General features: G+C 42.0%; 1 protein-coding gene across 1 annotated transcript in view; it reads right to left on the minus strand.

Moving 5' to 3' along the window:
• The window catches only part of gpc3 (glypican 3), a 147976-nt gene that overhangs the window by 118176 nt on the left and 8388 nt on the right, over positions 1–21412 (minus strand). The window contains exon 2 of the mRNA XM_050043077.1: positions 15669–15830. Coding sequence (XP_049899034.1) covers positions 15669–15830 — 162 coding nt within the window. The remainder of the gene's footprint in view (positions 1–15668; positions 15831–21412) is intronic.

Genomic DNA, 21412 nt, shown 5'->3' on the forward strand with positions numbered 1-21412 from the left:
GTCTTGCTGGGGTTGCCCCCACAGAGCTGAACTCAAATAACTTCCGATTGAGAGAGTGATAGCTTTGAGTAAAAGGGAACATTTGCAGCCACATCACATCAGCTGCAGAGGCTTTAGATTTATTCTGAATATGCCTGCCCTGGAGTGAGGATAAATATAAACAAAGTGACATCTAAGAATAGCCTCCATTTGGTTTAGAATGAAGACAAACGTGTACTTTCTCAAACGCGTGTTGTTAATAGATGGTGCTGTTCAAATGTGATCTTGCATTTGCATTGATTCGGCTCGCAGAAACAGCTTTGATTAAATAGAACTGTGGGCATTTCTGAAAAGCAGATTTGTATCATCCATTAAGTGGAGAAAAAAAAAAGTCCCACATGATGTATGGAGATGCTGGGTGATTCATTTAAAGAAGCTCATTAGCTCAGTGTGAGCTGTGCTCATGTCAATATGCTGCTTTCACTCTTCACCCGTACCCTTTCCCCCTCTTCTTGTTCCTTTTTCATTTCCTTTCCTTTAATTTCATCTTTTCTCCTTTCCCTTTCTCTCCTTTTCATTTCTGTTTCCTTTCCTGTCATTTTCCCTTCTCTCCTTCCCTTTCATCCCCGTCTTCCTCTTCCCTTCATTCTCCTTTCCTCAGCTCGTCTTTCCTTTCCTCTCCTCTTCTCCTTCTGTTCTATCCTTACCTCTCCTCTCTTCTCCTAGGGTCTTTTTCATTACACTAACTTATGCTTCCTCACCTTATATCTCCTCCTGTGACCCGGAAATCATTTCCTCTCCACCATCATGAAGGATCTTCCAATCCCTTAAATGCACTTGGAGGAGACGAGGAGGGAGGAGGCCTCTGGAGGAGCTCAGCGCCAGGAAACACCAGTGTATCTTACACAGAAGTCTTTTATCAACTGGCGTGACTACAGAGATCCCACAGGGTCGTGGCGAGATTTTTTTTTTTTTCGCGTTCTGTGACCTATAATGCCACAATGATTCTTTAGTCACACAATTTACTCTCACATTGCTCACTCTGATCTACAGATAATATAATACAGCAGTCACATGATGAGACTTGCTTGCTGTTAGAACACAGTTTTAGGCCTACATATTTGCTGAGGACAATATTTATCGGCTCAAACACAGAATAACAGAAGGTCTGAGTGCAGCAGCGCTGATGATGAAGCTGCTGGCGAGAGGAAGAGAAGTTGAATTACTGCAAAGTGTTTCTGAAAATTATTAATAATTTAGGTTTCTCAAAACATTTGCCTGATTTCAGACAGAACTGTCAACCAGCCTAAGTAATCATAACACTGATCCCTGTATAAATTAGATTTAAAAGGAATATTAAATGGTGATTAAAATCCAAAATAGTGATAATAATACCACTAATATTTGGCTATGTTAAACAGTTTACATAAATGTATGAAGGCTCCTGTTGCTATACGTCAGACTTTATAGGCCTACAAGAGATTTTCATATCTATGTATGTATGTATACTGTAAGGTTTTGAAGTTGTTCTTAAAGACGGGGCTCTGTCAGGTCATATATTTGCAGCACGTTGTATGTAACTGACGTTGCTTGAGATGATATGGAATCAAGGATTTCTCATTTGGCAGCTTCAGCTCCTCTGTCCTCAGATCTGTTCCTCGCCTCCTTCGCTTGCACCTCCCGTGGGTGAGACTGAGTGAGGAAAGCGAAGGGACACGTTGGTATAATGAAATGCACCCCGAGCCTCTTATTTGCTCTTCTCCTCTCCCCTCTCTTCTCCACCCCTCTTCTTTTCTTTCCTCTCCTTTTTTTCCCCTCTCCTCTTCTTCTCCTGTCCTCCCCTCTGCTTTCCATTCCTCTTGAGTCTTGTTTCATCTCCTCCTCTCCTCTTCTTTTGTTTCCTCGCTTCCTCGCCTCCTCTCCTTTCCTCCCTTCTTCTTTCCTTTCCTCTCCTTTCTTTTGTTTCCTACCCTCTTCTTTACCTTCCTTCCTCCTCTCTTCTTTCCTTTCCTCTCTTGTCTTGTTTCATCTCCTTCTGTCCTTCCATCTTCTTTCCTTTCCTTTCCTTTCCTTTCCTCTCCTCTCCTCTCCTCTCCTCTCCTCTCCTCTCCTCTCCTCCCTGGCTGATGCACCATTCATCAGACACTGAGAGAAACAAAGGCTCCTTCTCTCAGCTGGAGCTGGGAGGAGCTGTCAGTCCCTTCAGCTCTGTTTGATGATAGCATTTCAAATGACACTTTGATCCTCACTCCACACTGTTTGTTTTTCCTCTATGATGAAATTCAGCTCGAGAGGCGTGCAACAGGGCACATCATTAAAATGTGGCTCAAACGCAAAGAGCCACGCTCGTCCCTAGAAACCGCTCGTGACAATTTTTTGACACATCAGCGTAAAGAACACGACAGGGTAGTTGGCGAAGGAATTGTAGAGAAGAACAGAAATCATGTGTTCTCCCTGCAGATAACGCGCTGCTGAGGTGACACCAAAGCTGAGTCAAAACTCGGGTCTCTTTATAACGGCTGAACGAGAATAACTGAATCTAATGAGGCAGATCTGTCAGTGCTAAGTGTTGTCTGTGGTCTGAGAAGAGCAAAGCACAAATTCCTGCCTTAAAGCCTAAAAAATACGGGGGTGGGCTTATTTGGAGATGCAACTACTAGTAAAAACTTCACTTCAAATGCATGAAAGGTTTTCTTTTTATATACTTTATACTACGACACTGTTGTTTATAAGAAAACATCCAAGAACACGAGACAGAACAAGCACTGACAAAAATGCATTCACACATTTTTATGGATATTTGTTTTTTTTTATCTTTTATTTCCCTTCATTTCTAAAACATGCTACAAAAAACAGTCCTCCTCTCCTCAGGTCTTTTCAGAATAAATATGAACTTAACACACCAACTCTTAATCTCAGTGGAGAAATCAGCCTTTGTTTAAGAATAATGGTGGAAATGCGTAAGATGAACAGCCCAAAGTGTAAGTCTGAAAGGGTTGGCTCTTTTCTTCCTGGGGTGATAATTCTGCTATTGAAGATTTCCAGAGCCACAGCTGAAATCATATGCAAATATCCACCCCATGGGGCTCTGACTGGCTGACATATTATCAGCAGAGAGACAGCCGTCGCAATTTTGGGGTTTTGAGTGTGGTCAAATCAAAAGACGGAGGCACGATTAAAAAGGTGTGTAGCGAAGCACACGAGACAACGGGAGCACTTTAAGCAGGATGCCAGCCCTGTTGGGGATTGGATGCTGAGGCCTCCCGTGGAGACAGGAGCGCCTGGCAACCTACATAGAGCCTGCAGAGATAAGACAGACAGTTTGAAAAGCCAAACAATGAAAATGAAAGCATGTAGAAATGAAAACAAAGGTTTATCTGGATGAAGAAAAAGTGAAATGATTCCTCAGAAGAGGTGAATTCATGTTCAGTTCTAACAAAGCCTCTCTAACTGGTCTGAGGGCTGAAGAAAGACAACCACAGCAATTATTACTCATCTCCTTTACTTTGCTTCCCCAGCTGAGTTAGCTGCTCTGTTTCCATGTTATTTCAGGTGAAAGTTTCTAAACCTTGGGGCTGGGACCACATACTTATCCACAGACATTCAAATGGGTCCAGGAATGACTGACATATTGAAATATATTTAATGCATTTCAAATAAAAAAAGGTTTGAAACATATATGATTTACTAAATTTGAGTTGCTCCATGCTGTTGCATTAGAGACCCTTGTTCAAACAATTCAACCAAAGCCTCTCAATGCAAAATTAATATGATTTGTATTCAGTTATCATTGACTAATATACATATCGTACAAAAGCTACTAGTGGCTACCACTCAAACTCTGTAATTTCTCTGCCTGTGGTGGAGAATTTCCTTTACTAACATGAAGCCAGTCAGGTTTTTGATGAAGCTAAACAATGAGACTACCATTAGAGCTGTCACTTTTTCTAGTACTAATTAAAAAACGTAAATATTCAAGCTGTAAAAGTCTATTTAAATTCAAACTGTGTGTAAGCCCACCAGGCAATACTCCACTGTAGTAAACTTAGAGATTGTTATGGCTACTCTTAAAATAGAGAAAACTAGTGACTCATGCTGAACGCATAATCACGGCACCAAACCATGTCATTGTAAGTAATGTGTAGAAACCCTTAGGAGTCAACATTTTAAGGCCCAGACACACCAAACCGACTTTTAAGAAATAACATTAAGAGCAACGAAAGCTGATGGTTGCGTTGCCTATGTCTCGGCCAAAAAGTTGCACATGAGCACACAGCAAAGACTACAGCCCATGGCCAACCAGCACGTATGTTCTGGGCCTGGGCGAGAGGAAATAACTCTCCATACCAGCAGACGATTATAGTCCATATTCATCATTCATAAAGGGAAACCGTAAAACCATCTTGACGCCTTGACATTCCTGCTAAAGAGCCCAATGGCTAAAAAATAATCTTACCTCATGGAAAAGTTTGTTTTGATCTCATGCCCTCTTGACTTTAGCTGTTTGTTTACTTTCCTCACTTCTGTTTCTCTTTTCGTACGCTGAGCTGAACTGCCAGTAAGAGTGATTTAATTCACAGATGCCGATTTAACATGCAATTTAACATGCTGAAAAAAAGCCAACAAGGGCCGAAAAGGGTCAACGGTGCAGGACACACTGCATCAAATAGGGCAACAGACTCTCACTGGACCACTGGCTGACCGTTGGCTTGGTGTATCAGGGCCCTAAGACAAAATGGGGGGAAAAGGCAAGGCTGTTTGCCATGTTGTAAAATACAACTGCCTTACACTAATGTTAACACCACACCACAACTGCGATTACTCTGAGAAGCATGTATGTAAATGGACTACAATATAATATATTTGAATATATTTCTCACTTTTTCCCTGATGATCTGAATAAGTTGTAAAATTTGTCGCTAGTCGCTTTTTAGAAATTAAGTCACTAAGGAGGTCTGGAAAGTTGTTGAATTTAGCGCTAAAGTTGCCAAGTTGGCAACAATGTTATCATGTTAGTCTGTCACTTAAGTGAGGCAGAGTAGATGCTGCAAATGAAAGGAAGGCAACATTTCTATTGTAAATTGAAGCTATGTGGGTTGTGTTCAAAAAATTCAAATTAACAAAATGTTAGTTCAATTTGTTAGTTAATTTTATCTGTTTGACATTTTGTGTTAAACAGTGACTGTATAATAAAGATGGTCGACATAACAGTCTCGCATCTCAATCTCCCCCTGGTGGCTGGCTGCAGTTTAGGTCACAAACCCTGCCATCTCCATGTTAGCAGATGGAACATGGGCCAAACTGAAAAAGTCAAAGTACACACACTGGGCGCTGCTCATAATTGGGTTGGGTTGTTGTACGGGCAGGAACTCGATACCGCGGCTCCACTTCCTGATCACCACTGTGCAGATTCTGGCTCTAAATAACAACACCAGCACGAGATGACATTGTCTGTATCCAGGATGTTTTGGCTGGATTTTTGTACGCGTTGTCCATGTTTATACACAGTTTATGGTTTTAAAGTGACAGTCCTTGAAGCTAAAGAATGGTACCCAGGTAGAAATAACCATGAAAAACGGGAAGCACATTCAGAGTCACTGAGTATCTGCAGCGACAGTGTTCATTGCTTTATCCTGTCTGACAGCCTTCTATTAGAGACCTTCCTGAATGTTACTTGAATTCAGTGCAGTTTTTTCCGTATTTCCTTAATATTAAAAAGGCTGAAATTGACTGAAAATCGTGCCCAAATACCACTTTCAGAGAACAATAAGAACCATCATTCTTGACAAAAGAAATCCCCCATCTGAGAATTGTGACACCAATTTAGACAAGAACGCAAATAACTGCTGGCATAAAATACATCCAAGTAACACTGAATTTATTAGCTCTCTTAATATTCTTTCTCCCACAAGAGTGACTTTTATGAGGCTGCAAACACATAGTTTGAAATAATTACTTAGTAACACATATTTTTGTGTGTAAATATAAAACTGCCTCCACCATCTGTAGTTTAATGTAAAAAAATTTGCAGGATTCATAGGTTTCTGTCTGGAACTACATACAAGCTCCTATCTGACACACGTGGCGGGAAAACGAGACAAAAAACACACCCACATTAGATTCACATGCAGACCATGTCACCTTAACTCAGTAGCAAACTGAACCCAAACATCTAATTTGTATTTGCCTTTGGTGGTTCACAGTTTCATATTAGACTATCTCCACAAGCAGCAGACTGGATAATGAGAGGAAATACTAAGAAGGGCGGCATCACTGGTGCATTTGCTGTACCTGGATGTTTTGGTGCTTACAGTACGCGTCTATAGCTGCAGCTGATGTTTCTTCCTCAGGCTGACAAACACTAAAATATTCTCTCAGGCTGTTCACTGCAAAGAGACACTCTGACTTTTTCCTTTGTGGCTCTGGAGCACCAAGAGGAACTCAGAACTCAAACAGACAGCACACTTCTCAGTATTACACTGCTTTATTAAGTATAAATCTGTACAACACTTTGCCAGCCCAGCGGAGTGCTGAGAAAGTCCCAAAAACCTCATTACGAGCTATCCAAGAAGTGACGCATAATGATAAAACACAGCAATTAAGTCAAAATCAAATTATGAGTTGACAGAAGAAGATGTGGTAATGGCTGGTAAACCTCATCGTGTCTGATAAACGATGCTCGAAGGAACCCATTGGACATAGCAAAACTGCCTCTCCCCATCATTAAGTTATTAGATTAGCCCGGGGCAGCGGGTAAACAACTTCAGACATCTCGCAGCAGGCATACATCCCACCAGTCCTCACTCTTATTGGATTACTCCGGGAAACTTCACCAGAAGACAAAATGACTCCATGGAGAGCGTGAGGCAGGGGGATGATTATTGGAAAGCAGATGATGGGAAGAACAGAGGAAAGGCCTGCTCAGGCCAGACGCCCGCAGCACTTTGGATTGAGCGGATGGCTAACGAGCAGGAGACAGGGAATGGATGCGAAGGGCAGCGAGATCTGATTTTGATTATTGGCTGCTGGATGGAGAGGCAGTTCGGGCCTGCCAGGTTCCGCATCATCCACCTCCTGCCACATCTCGTTTGGGTTACTGCCACGGCGAATGTCCATTCAGCACTATCGGAGACAAATGAGGGCAAACTCCTCTCAAGGTCAACAACCACCTCCACCGGGGCCACAGGGGGTCTGCCATTCTAATTCCTTATACACTTAGAGTAATTAAAACCCGCACAGAAGAAGCGGGGGAAGTCGATAGGGTTTTTTGAGACTGCTAATGAGATGCTAATTTGTTGGCCCGCTAGGAATGAGGTATGAGGAACTCAAGGACACAAAAGAAGATTTATTCACACTTCTGTTGAGTGAACTTTTTCAATTATGGCGTGTGTGCGTCCTCGCGGATATTCGGCAACTTTGTTGAGTGGTGCGCACCGCAGGTTGCCCGGTGTCTTTATGTCTGATAAAAAGATACAAGCATCCTTTCAAGCTCCTTCCAAACTCCCGCTCATTTACAGAGCGTGGCCCCTGTGAGTTCAGAGTAAAGTGGAGAAAGCTCCCCTGCCTCGCAGCAACGAGTGAAGCCACATACAGATCGCCCTCATGCTGCCTGAAAGTAGTCCAAGTCAGACCTGTTTTCGAACACCCCACTGAGCCAGCCTTCTATGGACTCATTGAGTCATTCCAGGAGCACCAGGCTGGCTGTCCCACTTTTTTCCAGCAGATATCACACAGACTCTCTGATATCTGCACACACACTCATGCTGCTCAACTTTCCTCCCCACATATTTGACTTTATAAGCAATTGGGCTAACGCTATCCTCTCATGTTTATTAATTGGGTTTGCTCTTTGGACTTGAGTGTGACTCCCCTCCGGGTGAAGACTGTTCCTCCGGCTACAGAGGAGCATGGAGCTGCGATGAAACCGAGCAGACAGCAGTGTGGTCTTGTTCTCTCCACCAGCGCTGCAGTCAGGAGAGGCTCATTTTTCTGATGTGTCATTTTACACAAGCACTGCACAACAAAAAAAGTGCCCAGATCCTGCCTGCACTGCCACTCAGCCACGGTTGCTCTCAGCTCTTACACAATAATAACTTCGACAAATCATTTTTAAAAAGTTAAATAAAAGCTTGTCTCATTAACAAAGGAGGATAATCTAATTTCTAATCTGCAGGCTTAGGCTCAGGCTGCAGCACCGCCCTGAAGGACACATTGCCGGGGAAAAAACAACAATTAGAGCTGCCAATCACAGAAAATGCCAGAAGATGCTGGTTTTGGATTAGTTTCTGCTTGGCCGGGCAGTTATACAGAGGATACAGACAGAGGAGATGGGTGAGGGAGAGGGGATGATATGAGATGTGCAGGATAATCACACCACAAACATAGATCTGTGCTTAAGTCAGCTGAGCCACAGCATAAAGACATTGTTTTGGGCTTGAAGTAGAGTTGGGTGAGTTTACCTCAGACCTCCACACACACACATACAATGACTTCCCACATCACTTCATTGCATCTTTCTAATTGGTGTTGGAGGTAGAAACTCTGTAAACAGTCCATTTAAAAGAATAACTAAACTGTTTTTCTGGCATGCTTCCACAAACTGAGAAAATTCATGATGGATTTAAATCATAGGCGAGCACATTTAACAACAGCATAGCTATATCAAAACATCTGTTCACAAACTCTCACACATCTCATGCAGTATAATCCAGCTCTTATTTATCTAGGTGTAGGCTCAGTATTTACCAAACAGACAGACCGATCTGACGGGGAACTGAACAGAGAGTGAAACATATCTTTTCTCTCCTCGGAGCCAGACTTCATTAACTGAAACAGTAATTTTACATTGTTGAACACAGGTGCTGCTGGTCGACCGCTGTCTCAATCAGTAGTTAGTTATGTTATGTTATTGTGCGAGTTTGTTTTTTTAAAGGGTTTGTTAAAATTCACCAAAGTCAAACAATGACACAAAAACTAACTGATCGAGCACGTTTACCTCCCTGAACACGTGAGCTCGTGTTCAGGGAGGTAAACGTGAGCCTCGTTTCCACTGAGCAGTACGGTACAGTTTAGTTCAGTACACATTTTCTATTTCCACTGTGAAAAGTTGTGGTTGGTACCAATGGAACCGTTCCTATTACCATATTTGGTACCTCTTCTGTTGAGGTACCTAGCACACAGATCTGGTACTAAAAGGTGGAGCTGTGAACACTGCAGTCTGTTGATTGGTCAATAAATGGAAGGTCACTTTGCTCAGCAACTTTTAAGGTGGAACCTGTATTGTTTCTCAATGCATGAGTTGACAACATGAATCCATCAGCACACCTTAAATTTCAATATGACAATTTTCACTTTAGTTTTTTACTTTTAGCAATGACTGGATCATCAAGCATTTAGAATATATACATTAGTTTCAGATTATGTGAATATATATGCATACATTGTAATCCTCACACATAGAGACTCTCACCGCAACCTGTTCTATTCTGTCCTGAAAATGTCGGCGTGCAACCTCATTCTGTGGACGATAAACAAGGTGCAGACGTTCCATCTATGTCACAAATGATGAGGAAATATAGTGAGGGCTGGAAAAAGCAGTGAGTGACAACAGTCCAGCCCACATTTAAGGGTACTGTTTGCGGTGGAAACGACCCAACGCAGACCCAACGCAGACTGCAAGAGCTATGATTGGTCCTGCAAACTACATAATTTCCAGCATTACGCAAGGTTTCACTTCCAGCTGCAGTACCACAACACCGCCATTTTCAAAAGTCTCCATTGTGATCAGGTGTGTTTTGAGTTATGATTAAAAGATGGATGTAATAATGTAATAAGAGCATTTGTTGTTCAATGTCAATCATTTCGAGCTCCAGCAACAGTCTTTCTCCCTCAGTCGCCATCTTCACTGTGACTAGAGCAAAGCCGGAAGATAAACAAACAATGAACAAGCAACGACCATAGACGTCATAGAGTCTAGGTAGGTATATAAAAGAACATCGCGCCCCCAAGAGCTTTGGTGGGGAATTGCATAGCGACATAGACCAACAGGACGCAGAACTATTATAGGCACGCAGCAATTGCGGAGCAACTGCGTGCACATTGCGTCAAGTGTACGCAGAAGCATAAAGAAACTTTTAGTGGACCTAGGGTCTAGGTACCATGTCATAAGGGTTACTCTTGGTTCAAAAGGTACCATACCGAAAGTGTTTGCTGGAAACGAGGCATTACTGTTTAGTCAATAAAGTCTGGCTTTGAAGAGAGCATAGATAAGTTTTACTTTCAGTTCAGTTCCCCGTCAGAAAGGGCTGCCTGTTTGGGGAGTTCTGAGTATATGGCTGGATAAATGAGACTTGGATTTTACTGCACGAGTTGTGTGAGAGTTTATAAAAATATGTTTTGATATAGTTTTGCTGTTGTTAAACGTGGACCTTATGACTTCAGTTCATCAGGACTTTTCTGAATTTTTTGATTCTTAAGTGTAGAAAGTGTCTTTTTACCAGACAATGAGTTTTTAAGGAGATGTAGTTTACCTTGACATGTTTAGACTTTCACTTCAGTCTTCTTCAGAAGCGTCATCTGAGATGCGTCATGACGTGTCTTTATCAGCTGGTAGTATCCCGGAGGCGTGACCAGCCTGGCAATCCGACAGATTTGCCAGGCTGGTCACGCCCCCCGCTGCCCGGTGTTCTTTGGAGGAGAGAGTCCCAGGTGTGCGACAGCATGAAAGCCCCCTCATCTCGGTTGATGGTGTCCCTGGCCTGCCTCCTGATCTCTATGGCCTCCTTGATCCAACGTTTGAACTTGCTGCTTTCCGATCCGATGACTTTTGCATCAACCGGGATGAGGGGGCTTTCATGCTGTCGCACACCTGGGACTCTCTCCTCCAAAGAACACCGGGCGGTGGGGGGCATGACCAGCCTGGCAAATCTGTCGGATCGCCAGGCTGGTCACGCCTCTGGGATACTACCAGCTGATAAAGACACGTCATGACGCACGTCAGATGACGCTTCTGAAGAAGACTGAAGTGACAGTCTAAACATGTCAACTACATCTCCTTAAAAACTCATTGTCTGGTAAAAAGACACTTTCTACACTTAATCTATTTTGACTAGACAAAATGAACCTAATTACACTATTTTTGATTCTTCATTCAACTTGGAGACATGAAACACAAAGTGCAGTATTCCTTTAAGTACTGTATTGCTCAAACAATTAGTAAATAAATTAATTAGTTCTACAGTAGAAAAGTAATAAGCTTTTTTTGGGAAGAAAAAACATTTTGTATAATTTTAAATTAAAACTTTCTGGACTAATATATGGGCAAAACAGTAAATTTGTAATCCCAACTCCTAAAAATTATGTTTATTCAATTCTAATTTGCCACAGCAAAAACATTTTTTAACAACATAATGAGGAAATGCTTTGCTGAAAGTATCAACTAAGTTGTAAAATGTTGATACTGAACATATTTTGCAAAAATGTTCACTGACAATGTTCATTCCTTTTTCTACAACATCTAATCTTGCAATCCAACATCCCCTCATTTCCCTTAGGCACTCACAGCGCTTGGTTAAGGTTAGAAAGAGATGGTGGTCTTGGTTTCTGGTGTCAAAGCCCTGTGCTTTGTACACACACCATCCACCTCAACCACCTCCCCATAAATTGCGGTCTGTAGTAAATGTAGCACTTACTCCTCTGGAAAAATTGTAAGTGAATATAAGCCAGGCGGAAATTACATTTCTCTCTACGTCATTGTGCCCAAACAAGTTAATAGTACATAAATGTGATTTCTGAGAGGTAGGTATACAATGTGAGGTTGCAAGCTTATAGTAAATTCTGACCTTTGTGATGAGCATTTTTCACAATTTTTCAACACTGTGGAGATTTAATACCTCCAGAGTGTTCCATAATTAGTAATGTAGTTAGTTTTCCACTTTAATTCATAATTCATACCTTTTCTCAAGTGAATGGTAGCACTCCCAGTGATAAGTAAACTGATCTTGGTGAGTAAAATCAGCGCAGTGCCTCTTTAAGTACTCTTATGTCATCCTTTCCACTGTCTTCTCTCAGCGCTTACTAAAACCCTGCAATAAATTTCATGTATCAAGTCAGCTCCAGGCTGCTCAGTGACGTGCAGCATCACATATTAATACACTCTTCAGAAATATTGGACTTCATAATTTATTTTCTAAATTAAATTCTCAGCATGCACAGGACCAGCTTCTCATTTGAAAAGATTAGATTTAAAGATGAGCATCCTGCACAGGTTTACAGATTCTCATTTTGAACTAAATTGACAACATCAGGGCCATTGAGTGCGAGGCAATCACGGCGCGCAGGGGAAGATGATGTTATGATCTCGCTAATGTGAATCAAAATGGAATCCAAGATTCTGTCACATATCAGAGTGGATGCTGCGGTTTATCCATTACGTAGTATCTCCCTGGTTTACTATAAAGAGATCAGCTCAGGCTCATTAGATTGGCAAATGGCACATGAGACATTCAGCGCAAGAGCCACGCATCATTAGAAATTCCTAATGCCCTACCTATTTCCTGGTATTGATCTTGGAGAAGCCTTATGTTAAAGCAGCCTGCCATCTTACTGCTTAAAAGCCAAAGATACACAGAGCCATTACTTTTCCTATTGTTTGGAGAAGTTGACTTCAAAAGGGTGAAAACCTCTGGTGTAGTCTGGAGGCTTGGGAAAGCGGAGCAGGGCAGGTGGAGCTGGAAGAAGAGAGGGATGCAGGGATAGACAGAGCACTCAGAGAGATGGGAGATAGAGGAGTGGAGAGGGGAAGCCCTTTGATCTCTGGCAGGAGTGAGCGCTGAAGAAAAGAGACAGAGAGCAGCAAAGAAGATTGCAAACAAGGCATGCACTCAATTCCCAATAGTAGCCTGAACGGGAGAGGAACAGACAGTCGGAGGGAGAAAGAAAAGTCAAGTAGATTGAGCGAGACAGAGATGGAGAGAGAGAATGACAGGGTCAGAGAGAGAGAGAAGAAAAGAGAAGAAGAGAAAGAGGATGAACATGAAGCAGAGGGAAACAGATAAGACCAGGATGTTAAAAGGATTTCAGTCCGGGAGCTGTTTGGGGAGTTCTCTGAAGCCTTATGCTAAAGCAATTAGCATTGAACCCCTTCTAGGAAAGTGCAGCCAAACCACAGCGGCAGTCTCTAACATAGTTAGTGCGTAACAACCAAGTCAAGCAAACCCCACGGTCCCCATTAAACCTCAAGTTTTAATTGGCATGTCAGGATGGTGCTGCATTTCACAACCCATGAGTGTGCACTCTCAAAAAAGTTGGCCCAGTGAGTCTGCACATCCCACTTCAAGTGGAAACCCCGAGACAGTACACAGAGCTGCTGCGCTGGATTGCGAAGGCCTGTGTAGCGTGATAACAAAAGCTCAACATTAACAGTGAAAGGGATATTTCAAAACATCTGTTGCTAATATGGCTGCACTGTGGAAGAGTTGTTTACTCCTTTGTTGTCCAGGAGTTTCTTGAAACCAGTTTTTAAAGTTTACAACCGTCACTTCAAAAAGTTTTTGTTGAAAATGAGCCAGTGTAACATTTGCTGTAAAGTAGAAATGGCAACATGATGGCAAATGCTTTAAAACCCCCCAAAACAAAACAAAAAAAAACAAAACAAAACAAAAAACCCATAGTAAGTAAGGAAGAGCAGAAAAACTTAATGAACTGACTCAGTAATGTTAGCAGTACAGCTAACATTAGCCACCATAAGCTAGCTGTCACCAGACCCTGTGAGGGTGTTGCAGCAAAACACCTGAGTGAACTGAACTGAACAAAGGTGTGTTCTGTTGCGTGAGAATTGAACTTTTCATAGTGTTATTATTTGAAAGCCTTTTTTAATATGGCTATGTGCCTTCAATCATGTAGAAAACAAAGTAGTCATGAAAACAAAGGCTTTTTAACTCTTGTGGACAATACTCTACCAGTGCAAAAGGAGCATGTGTCAGGGCTAGCAAAAAGGCTATTTTTGTCCATGCACTGTCACTTTGTGGCTGTAAACAGTCAAATATGTGTTTTAAAGGAATAGTTTGACATTTTGAGAAAGAAGTTTATCCACTTTCTTGCAGAGAGCTACATGAAAAGATTGATCCAGCTTAGCTAAAAGACTGGAAACAGCTAGCCTGGCTCTCTCCAAAGGCAACAAGGTTTATGTATCAGCATCTCTTAAGACAAGGACCCCCAATACCCCACTCAGCCTAGCATCCAATTTTTCCAAGTGGCTACTTGAGGTATTGCAGCAAAAAAATCCCCTGCGACCCAAAAGGTATTTCCCCGTAGACCACCATCATAAGACACATCTGTTGCTGACAAGACACCTCCAACTGCAAACAAGGTCAATTATAACTCCTCTATTTGTAAAACTTCTCTCAAACTGAGAAACGTGATTTAAAAATCTGTCATCATAATGTAAGTCTATGTCTAGGAGCCAGGCAGTAACTCATCAGCGGGCCCAGCGGGAGAGATACTACTGCATATATTCAGTGGGCAACATATCAGAAGCTAGAAACCATTTATGCACCAGGCAAGCAACTCCACTGGACTGAATAGCACCATCTTAGAGTCCAGTATCTAGTTATTATTATACATCTATGCTAAAGATTCTAAAGGTATCTTTAGAGGTGGTGTTTGCTTAGCGAACCTAGTCTGCTGTTGGCTCTAGCTTCATATTTAAATTATAGGCTGGACCGTCACACCAACCTCCTCATCTCACTTTAAGAAAACAACACAGTTCCCAAGACATTGAATTATTGCTTTATTTGAATAATCAGGGGTTAAAGAAAGGCCTTTGTTGCTGCTTGAGTCAAGGTTTTCTCAAACACTTGAGAACTTTGAAGGGAACTTTGAGAAACTTGGGTTCATCCAAGAATATGGAAAAAGAGAGAAAAGAGGCAAGGTAGCTCAGAGCAGTCTCCATTCTTTAAAGCGACAATTCAGCAAGGAAATGCTGATTTAATGTTGTCACACAGCTCCTGCTGACTTTTATAATATATCTGCTTCCAGCATTGTTAGCCCAGGTGTCATTCCACTGCTCAGTCATTCACTTTCAGCAGTCACCTGCCTCCTGTACCTTCATCCTCATGTTCTCAGCTGACAGCAGTCAAACCTCGGTGTCTCCAGCTTTGACGATTCGTGTATTTTTCATAGCACTGTTGCACTGAGCTGTTATTCTGCATACATCTGTTAGCTAGAACCAGTCACACCAGTCAGTCTACTCTGACCTCTCTCATCTGAGTGCTTCCCAGGACCACTGCTGACTGGCGTTTTCCACTCTGTGAATAACAGTCATCACTGACTGCAGTGCGCCAAATCTCAGGAGGCTGTCACTTTCTGGAACAACATGTCTGGCACCGACAACCACACTACATCTAAAGTCACTTTAACCACACGTCTCTGCCATTCTAACATTTAGTTGAACAGCAGCTGAGCGTCTCATCCCTGTCTGCGTGCATTATGCTTTTGCTTTATTTATACGTGACTCACCGTCTGGAGGAGTGAGCTGCTGACGTGAACAGGGATGTGTAGCCAAGAAAGCGGATACTGACTGTCGATTTGAGGACGTCAATTAACTGTTTGAAATTGTAATCATGGCGGTACTTTTTTTCACTATGCAAAAACATTTTGTCTGTTTGAGACAAACTGTGCTCACTGCTTACCTTGGAATATGGCGGCGTTCTGGATGATAAGACGTTTGAGGTGAGCACTGACAACCTGCAGACCAGACTCCATGTTGCTGCGTGCAGCTACCTGATACCGCTCCTCCATTTTCTTGGAACAGCAGGTCGGGCCTTTGGTTTGGCAAACCTGGAGATCCGCACCTGGCAGGAAATCAGCAGAGACAGGACAGGAGTCTGGATGAGCAGAGGGAGGGAGCTGCAAAGCCACTTTTGTTTAATTTTCCAAAAACCAGAAGCCCCTTCCTTCACACACACACAAAAAAAGATTCAGCTGCATCCTCTGCATGCTAAACACAGGAAACACTATCTACAGCAGATTCCGCAGCCTTAATGAGCGTGTGATCATTATGTAGAGGCAGTGTTATTTAGCAGGGCTGAAGTCAAAAATAAATTGCTGCTGAAAAAAAAACAGTCATTTTGATGCACGTTGAAGCAATACACCATGACTGTGTTCTCCTCAGAGATCAATTTGGTCAACAGAAAGTTTCCCACCACTCCAGGCTACACTTTTCTCACTGAGGATCAAAAAAAAGTATTTTTTTGGCACAAAGATGAGAGCCCCAAGCAGTTCAGCGTGCAGACAAACAAACCCAGGTTTCAGCATGCGTTCACTATATACATGACATTAAAAAAACAGCCACGAGTAAGATCGAAGGTGATGAAACAACATTTTTGCACCTGGCCACTGACATTACAGGTTGTTTACACAGATGAGAAATAATTGGATTCCCAGAGCTCTTTTGAAAGGTGCAGATGTAAGCCAGTGAAGGCAAAGGTGACAAGGATGTTTAATTGCTCCGATGTAGCCTGTACACAACCGGATCAAAGAACAAACGCCCTGAAGAAATTAATTCAATTTGAAAAAAATCCCAGAGAGGAGGCAGATAAAGACTACGCGGTTAGAATTGAGTCTGATCAAGGATAGAGGAGGTGGCTCAGCTGCTGCAAAAGTGCTGGTGAATGAACTGCAGTTTTGTGTGATGATGCACTGGAGGACATCTTTTACAAAGAGCCATTCTTTCTTGTTTTATTACGAGGACATGCCTCTACTATCACAGTGTCATAGCAATGCTACAAGAAGTACAAAATCTAAGTTTGAAAAAAATACTGTAATTCTAATTAATTAGGTTTTTAAAGCTACAGTTGGTCTTTTATATTAAAATAATTGTGTCATATCTCCTGAAACTGTCATTATATTCTGAGAGAAAGACTGGCAGGTACGCAAGTAAATGCACTGATCCAATACCATGAGATTCATTGAAAAATTTTAAGGTTATTTAATCTGCTGCTGCGCACTAAAAAACAACCAAACGAGGCTGAGGAGTCTCTAACGCAGCTATCAATCATGTTAATTACTGCTTGTGAACTTCGGTCAAAATATGAATCAAACATGAATCAAGATTCTGTCACTGCATTGTCTATGACTTTCCTCAAATGCTCTCAGAAACATACTTTAGTGTACAGTTTAGCTGTAAAATGAGAAAGTTTGTGACCGCGATGCTGGAAACCGATGAACCTAGAACTCAACACTGCAAACAGTACAGTAAAATATGTTTCTGAAAACATCTGAAGAGAGAAATAAGCAATGCACTAACAAAATCTTGATTCATATTTGATCAGTGCTGCAATTTTGACCAGGCCCCCAGGAAGTGTGCTGGGCTCTGAAGCCAATTTTTATGGTGGCCAAACAGTGGAACTACAACTTTCAAGTCTGTCACATGATGCCATTGGGCCCAAAAAGACTTCCAAAAATGGCGAGAGAGACTGCTGTAAATCAGTAGATTATTTTTTTTTAGCTTCACAACCACTGTGAAATCACTATCAGGATTTGATCCATTAGGTCCGATAAGATCTGAAAAGTCTAGAAGACCAGAAGTAGCCAGCTGGGCAGACGGAAGTCTCTAGTATGCTTGCTCTAAGGGCCCAATGACCCAGGAGCATCATCCGAGTTATTTTAAATGCGGCAACTGAATGTTTCTGGCTTCATGCCCCACTGAGCAACTTTCACAGGAATGAACAGAGCCCTGCCTCCAACACTGTATCCAGTTTTCTTTATACATCCATGTGTTTGACAGTTTGACTGCAGTTCAAGAGCAGCTATTAACATCAGGGTTGGAAATTAGCACCATAAAATACACAAGTGCCTGCTAGATTTTGTTAACTCACCAGCCAAGAAAACAATGGTAATCTGTTGAGTGGCTGGTAGACTTTGGAATCCACCAGCTACAGTGTCAGGTGGACAAGAATGTTAATTTCCAACCCTGATTAACATGACTGACAGCTGCTTTAGCGTCTCCTCGGCTCTGACTGTTTGTTTTCTTCCAAATGCAGTAAGGCCAGTAGAAGTGCTTCAAGGAAATAAAGTAGGTAGAGGAATATGATTTTTTTCTTCAGACTATAGTTTCAGCAAATATGACAAGCTGTTGTTTCTAAAAGTTACCAACCACAGCTTTAATGATGCCTTTACAGAAGGAGGAACTACAGATTTATGTTGCAGTTATCACAGTTCTGTGTCAGAACACCTCTATTGAAAAAGAAAGGTCCAGGGGAATACGCACTTTCTATACAGAAGCTATAAATTTCCATCTTTTTCCCAAATCGCTCCTCTAAAAGGATGCACACACAGACATCACACAGACATAAATAGGCCACAACCATGTGATGTTTAAATACAAAGAGGAGCTCCCTCTCCTTAGTGCTTCCCCTCTCTGTCTCCGTCCCATGTGGCCGCTGAAAGCTTCAGCGGAGGCTGCAGTCGTAACGTGCCAAGCAGCGTCGTCTAGGAGTTGTCTGCAGGATCTGCTGCCTGCGAGGCATCAGTGACAAGGGCCTGATTGATGGCGTGGTAAACAAATGTCAGGAGAGTCTGCCAGCTTCAGCTGCTGCTGGTCGGGATGCAGAGGATAAAGAGACGGAAGCGGGGAGATTAATTTGGACGGGAGGGCTCGGATTGTGAATGTATATATATATATATCAGGAAAGTCTTGATAACAAGCGTGTCAAAAGACAGAGGAAAGGCTTTTGTCAGAGACGTGGGGTTTATCTTAATATGAAAAGTGAATCTCTCTATTGGTTTGAGGCTTTGTCTCTTTGAGATCTTCAAACAATAGATCCTCAGAAACAGAGCTCACAGTGTAACAATGAAAACAGCAGGCATGGAGGGAAGTTAAACTAGCAGGAGATGCAACAGAATGACAGTCTCGATAATTAATAAGTACTGGGGAGTCAAATAGAGAACAGCTAAACTCCTCGCTCACTCCTGACACCCATCAGGGTTTAAGGTGTGGAGTCTAATGAGTGAAACAGGCAATAAAACTGTCACACAGCACCTTTTGTATGCATACTGACAGGCTTAATATCTTAAATCAATACCGACAAAGGGCTCCTGACAGATAAGATCAAGCTAATTTCAGACTTGCAGGGGCAAAATTATTAAGCTGTCAATAGCACCATAGGTGAGGTGAGCGCGGGCCGGTGCAGGAAAGAGACGGGGATTTAGCAATTATCTCCGGAGAAACGGACAGTTTCATCTGCACGTTTGTCATTTTGCAGATGATAAATGCGTTTCATTACAGAAGTTCCACTGTGGTGAGGAAGAAGTGAGGGATTCGACAGGAAAATGATTCCCCGTAGAGTTTCACAAATAATAAAATCACACCGTCTAAATAAAGCCTTCTTTCTGACTGACAGATCACTTGGGAATAAGCTTCCTGCTTCTCCTCTTTGCTTTAGGCTCAGCTCTCGTTCTCTCCTGCCACCCCCCCGCCCCCCCTCTTTTTTATATTCCTTGTCATCCCTGTGCAGTTTTGTTCAGAGCTTGTTTCACTTCACCTACCTTGAGCTTAATAGCTATCGGGCCCCGAGAGCACCTTTCTATCAGTCTGTTATTGGTTAGTTAGTCGATTTTTGTGTCCTGATGGCCACTTCTCGCAAACAAAATGAAGAGAGACAAGGTACAAGGCTAGGAGCAATTTAGATGTAAATTTCCAGAACATACAATCTCAGTCCAAGGTGATGCCTTTAAATTATTACCAACTTTCAATCAATACCCTGAAATGGTGGGCCAGTCAATTCAACATGCAGAGCAGCTCCTGCTTTTCATGAGTGTCAAGGTCTTTGAACGCCTTCTTAAAAAAGCATTGATCGCCCTTCGGTTTGTCACAGCCTTATCTGACGATACTTCGCTGCTCCTCTCATGACAGAAAGTTTCTGTTGCAATGCCAAGGGTGAAAACTCCAGCAGGGGCTCAAACGGTCCTGTGTAAGCTACACAGAGTCCCTCCCCTCACATCTTTAACAAGCTCGGGGACTCGAAGCCAAGGGAACTGGGGCAGCCACACATACACTATGTGTCTCTTAGTTTCCCAGCACCAATTAGAAAGCTATCACTATGCAAGTTTAATGATGAAGACCATGGGGGAAAAACAAGTTGTATTAAGATATAGAATATGTTAAAAGCTGTTCATTACGAGCATAAATTATACATCAACTACCAGTGTTGAGTGGAAGCATGTGGGACTGCTTGGCTTCCTCTCCAGGGCAAAATAAGCCCTTTGTCACTTTGTAGAGACAATAAATGAAATGAAGATAGTGCAATTTACAACCAACCTAAGGAATAATAATATCATTAGCTACTGGGGATTACAGTTGTTTTAAGTATTTTTAGTGCTTTGCTGACTGCTCTACTTTAAGTTGTTTGATGAAGCAATAATTTGAAAGCTGGAAGAATAAATGTGCAAGAGCCTGATCTCAGATTTTCTTTTCTAAGTGTACACAAAACAATAAGGCAGCAAACACAAGAGCCCTTCATTAAACAGAAGTGCTTCAAAAAAGAAAAGAGACTGGTGCTATATTGGACAAAAAGACCTCTCTTTGGGTCAACTTTATTTTAACTTTATTAGTCATGTCTGGGGTCATTTAAACAGCAGGAGTGTTTGTTCTTTGTTGTTCAGTTTCTCATGATAAACAACAAACTCAGATAAGAAAGCAAATGAGAGACATAAATAGTTGTATTTAACAGCCCCTGAAGGTCCAGTGTGAAGGATTCAGAAGGATGTATTGGCAGAAACAGAATAGAATATAATGTTTTCTCTACTGTTTCATCATCTGAAAATAGGACCAGCTGTGCTTTCGTTACCTTAGAATGAGCCGTTTATATCTACATAAGGAGTGAATCTGTGTCTATGGAGATCACTATGTTGCACCAACATGTTCCTAGACTAGCCCAGAATGGACATACCAGACACTGGCTTTAGATAGGGCCATTCGCGCTTTCAAGATGACCATCGTACTTAGAAGCCTCTCTGAGAGGAGAGCGTCAGAAAAACAGAAATTTTTTGAACATCAAACTGCTTTATTCCCTGTTTTTACAGTTTCAACCATCTGGTCCATTTGTTTTGGAGAGTACGAGACCTCTGCAGGTAATTCGGCTCCTGTTAAAAAACCCATGAACAATGAACACTGAAGGAATTCTAACCAGGAGAAGTTGTAGGTGGCAATAATCACCACTAAATCCCACTAAATCATCCCTAAATTTTACACACTTGACCTTTAATACTGAAATTTAAACACGACTGAATTCATACCATGTATCTGAATGTATTTGTTCTGAATTAAAGGGCCAGTGTGTAATATTTGGCATGGTTTACTGTCAATCTGAATCTGAATCTGAATCTTCTACCCATTAATATGTTTATACAAGTGTATGATCGCTATAAAATAAAA

Source organism: Epinephelus moara, chromosome 4 (assembly GCF_006386435.1).
Source record: "Epinephelus moara isolate mb chromosome 4, YSFRI_EMoa_1.0, whole genome shotgun sequence".
Taxonomy (NCBI): domain Eukaryota; kingdom Metazoa; phylum Chordata; class Actinopteri; order Perciformes; family Serranidae; genus Epinephelus; species Epinephelus moara.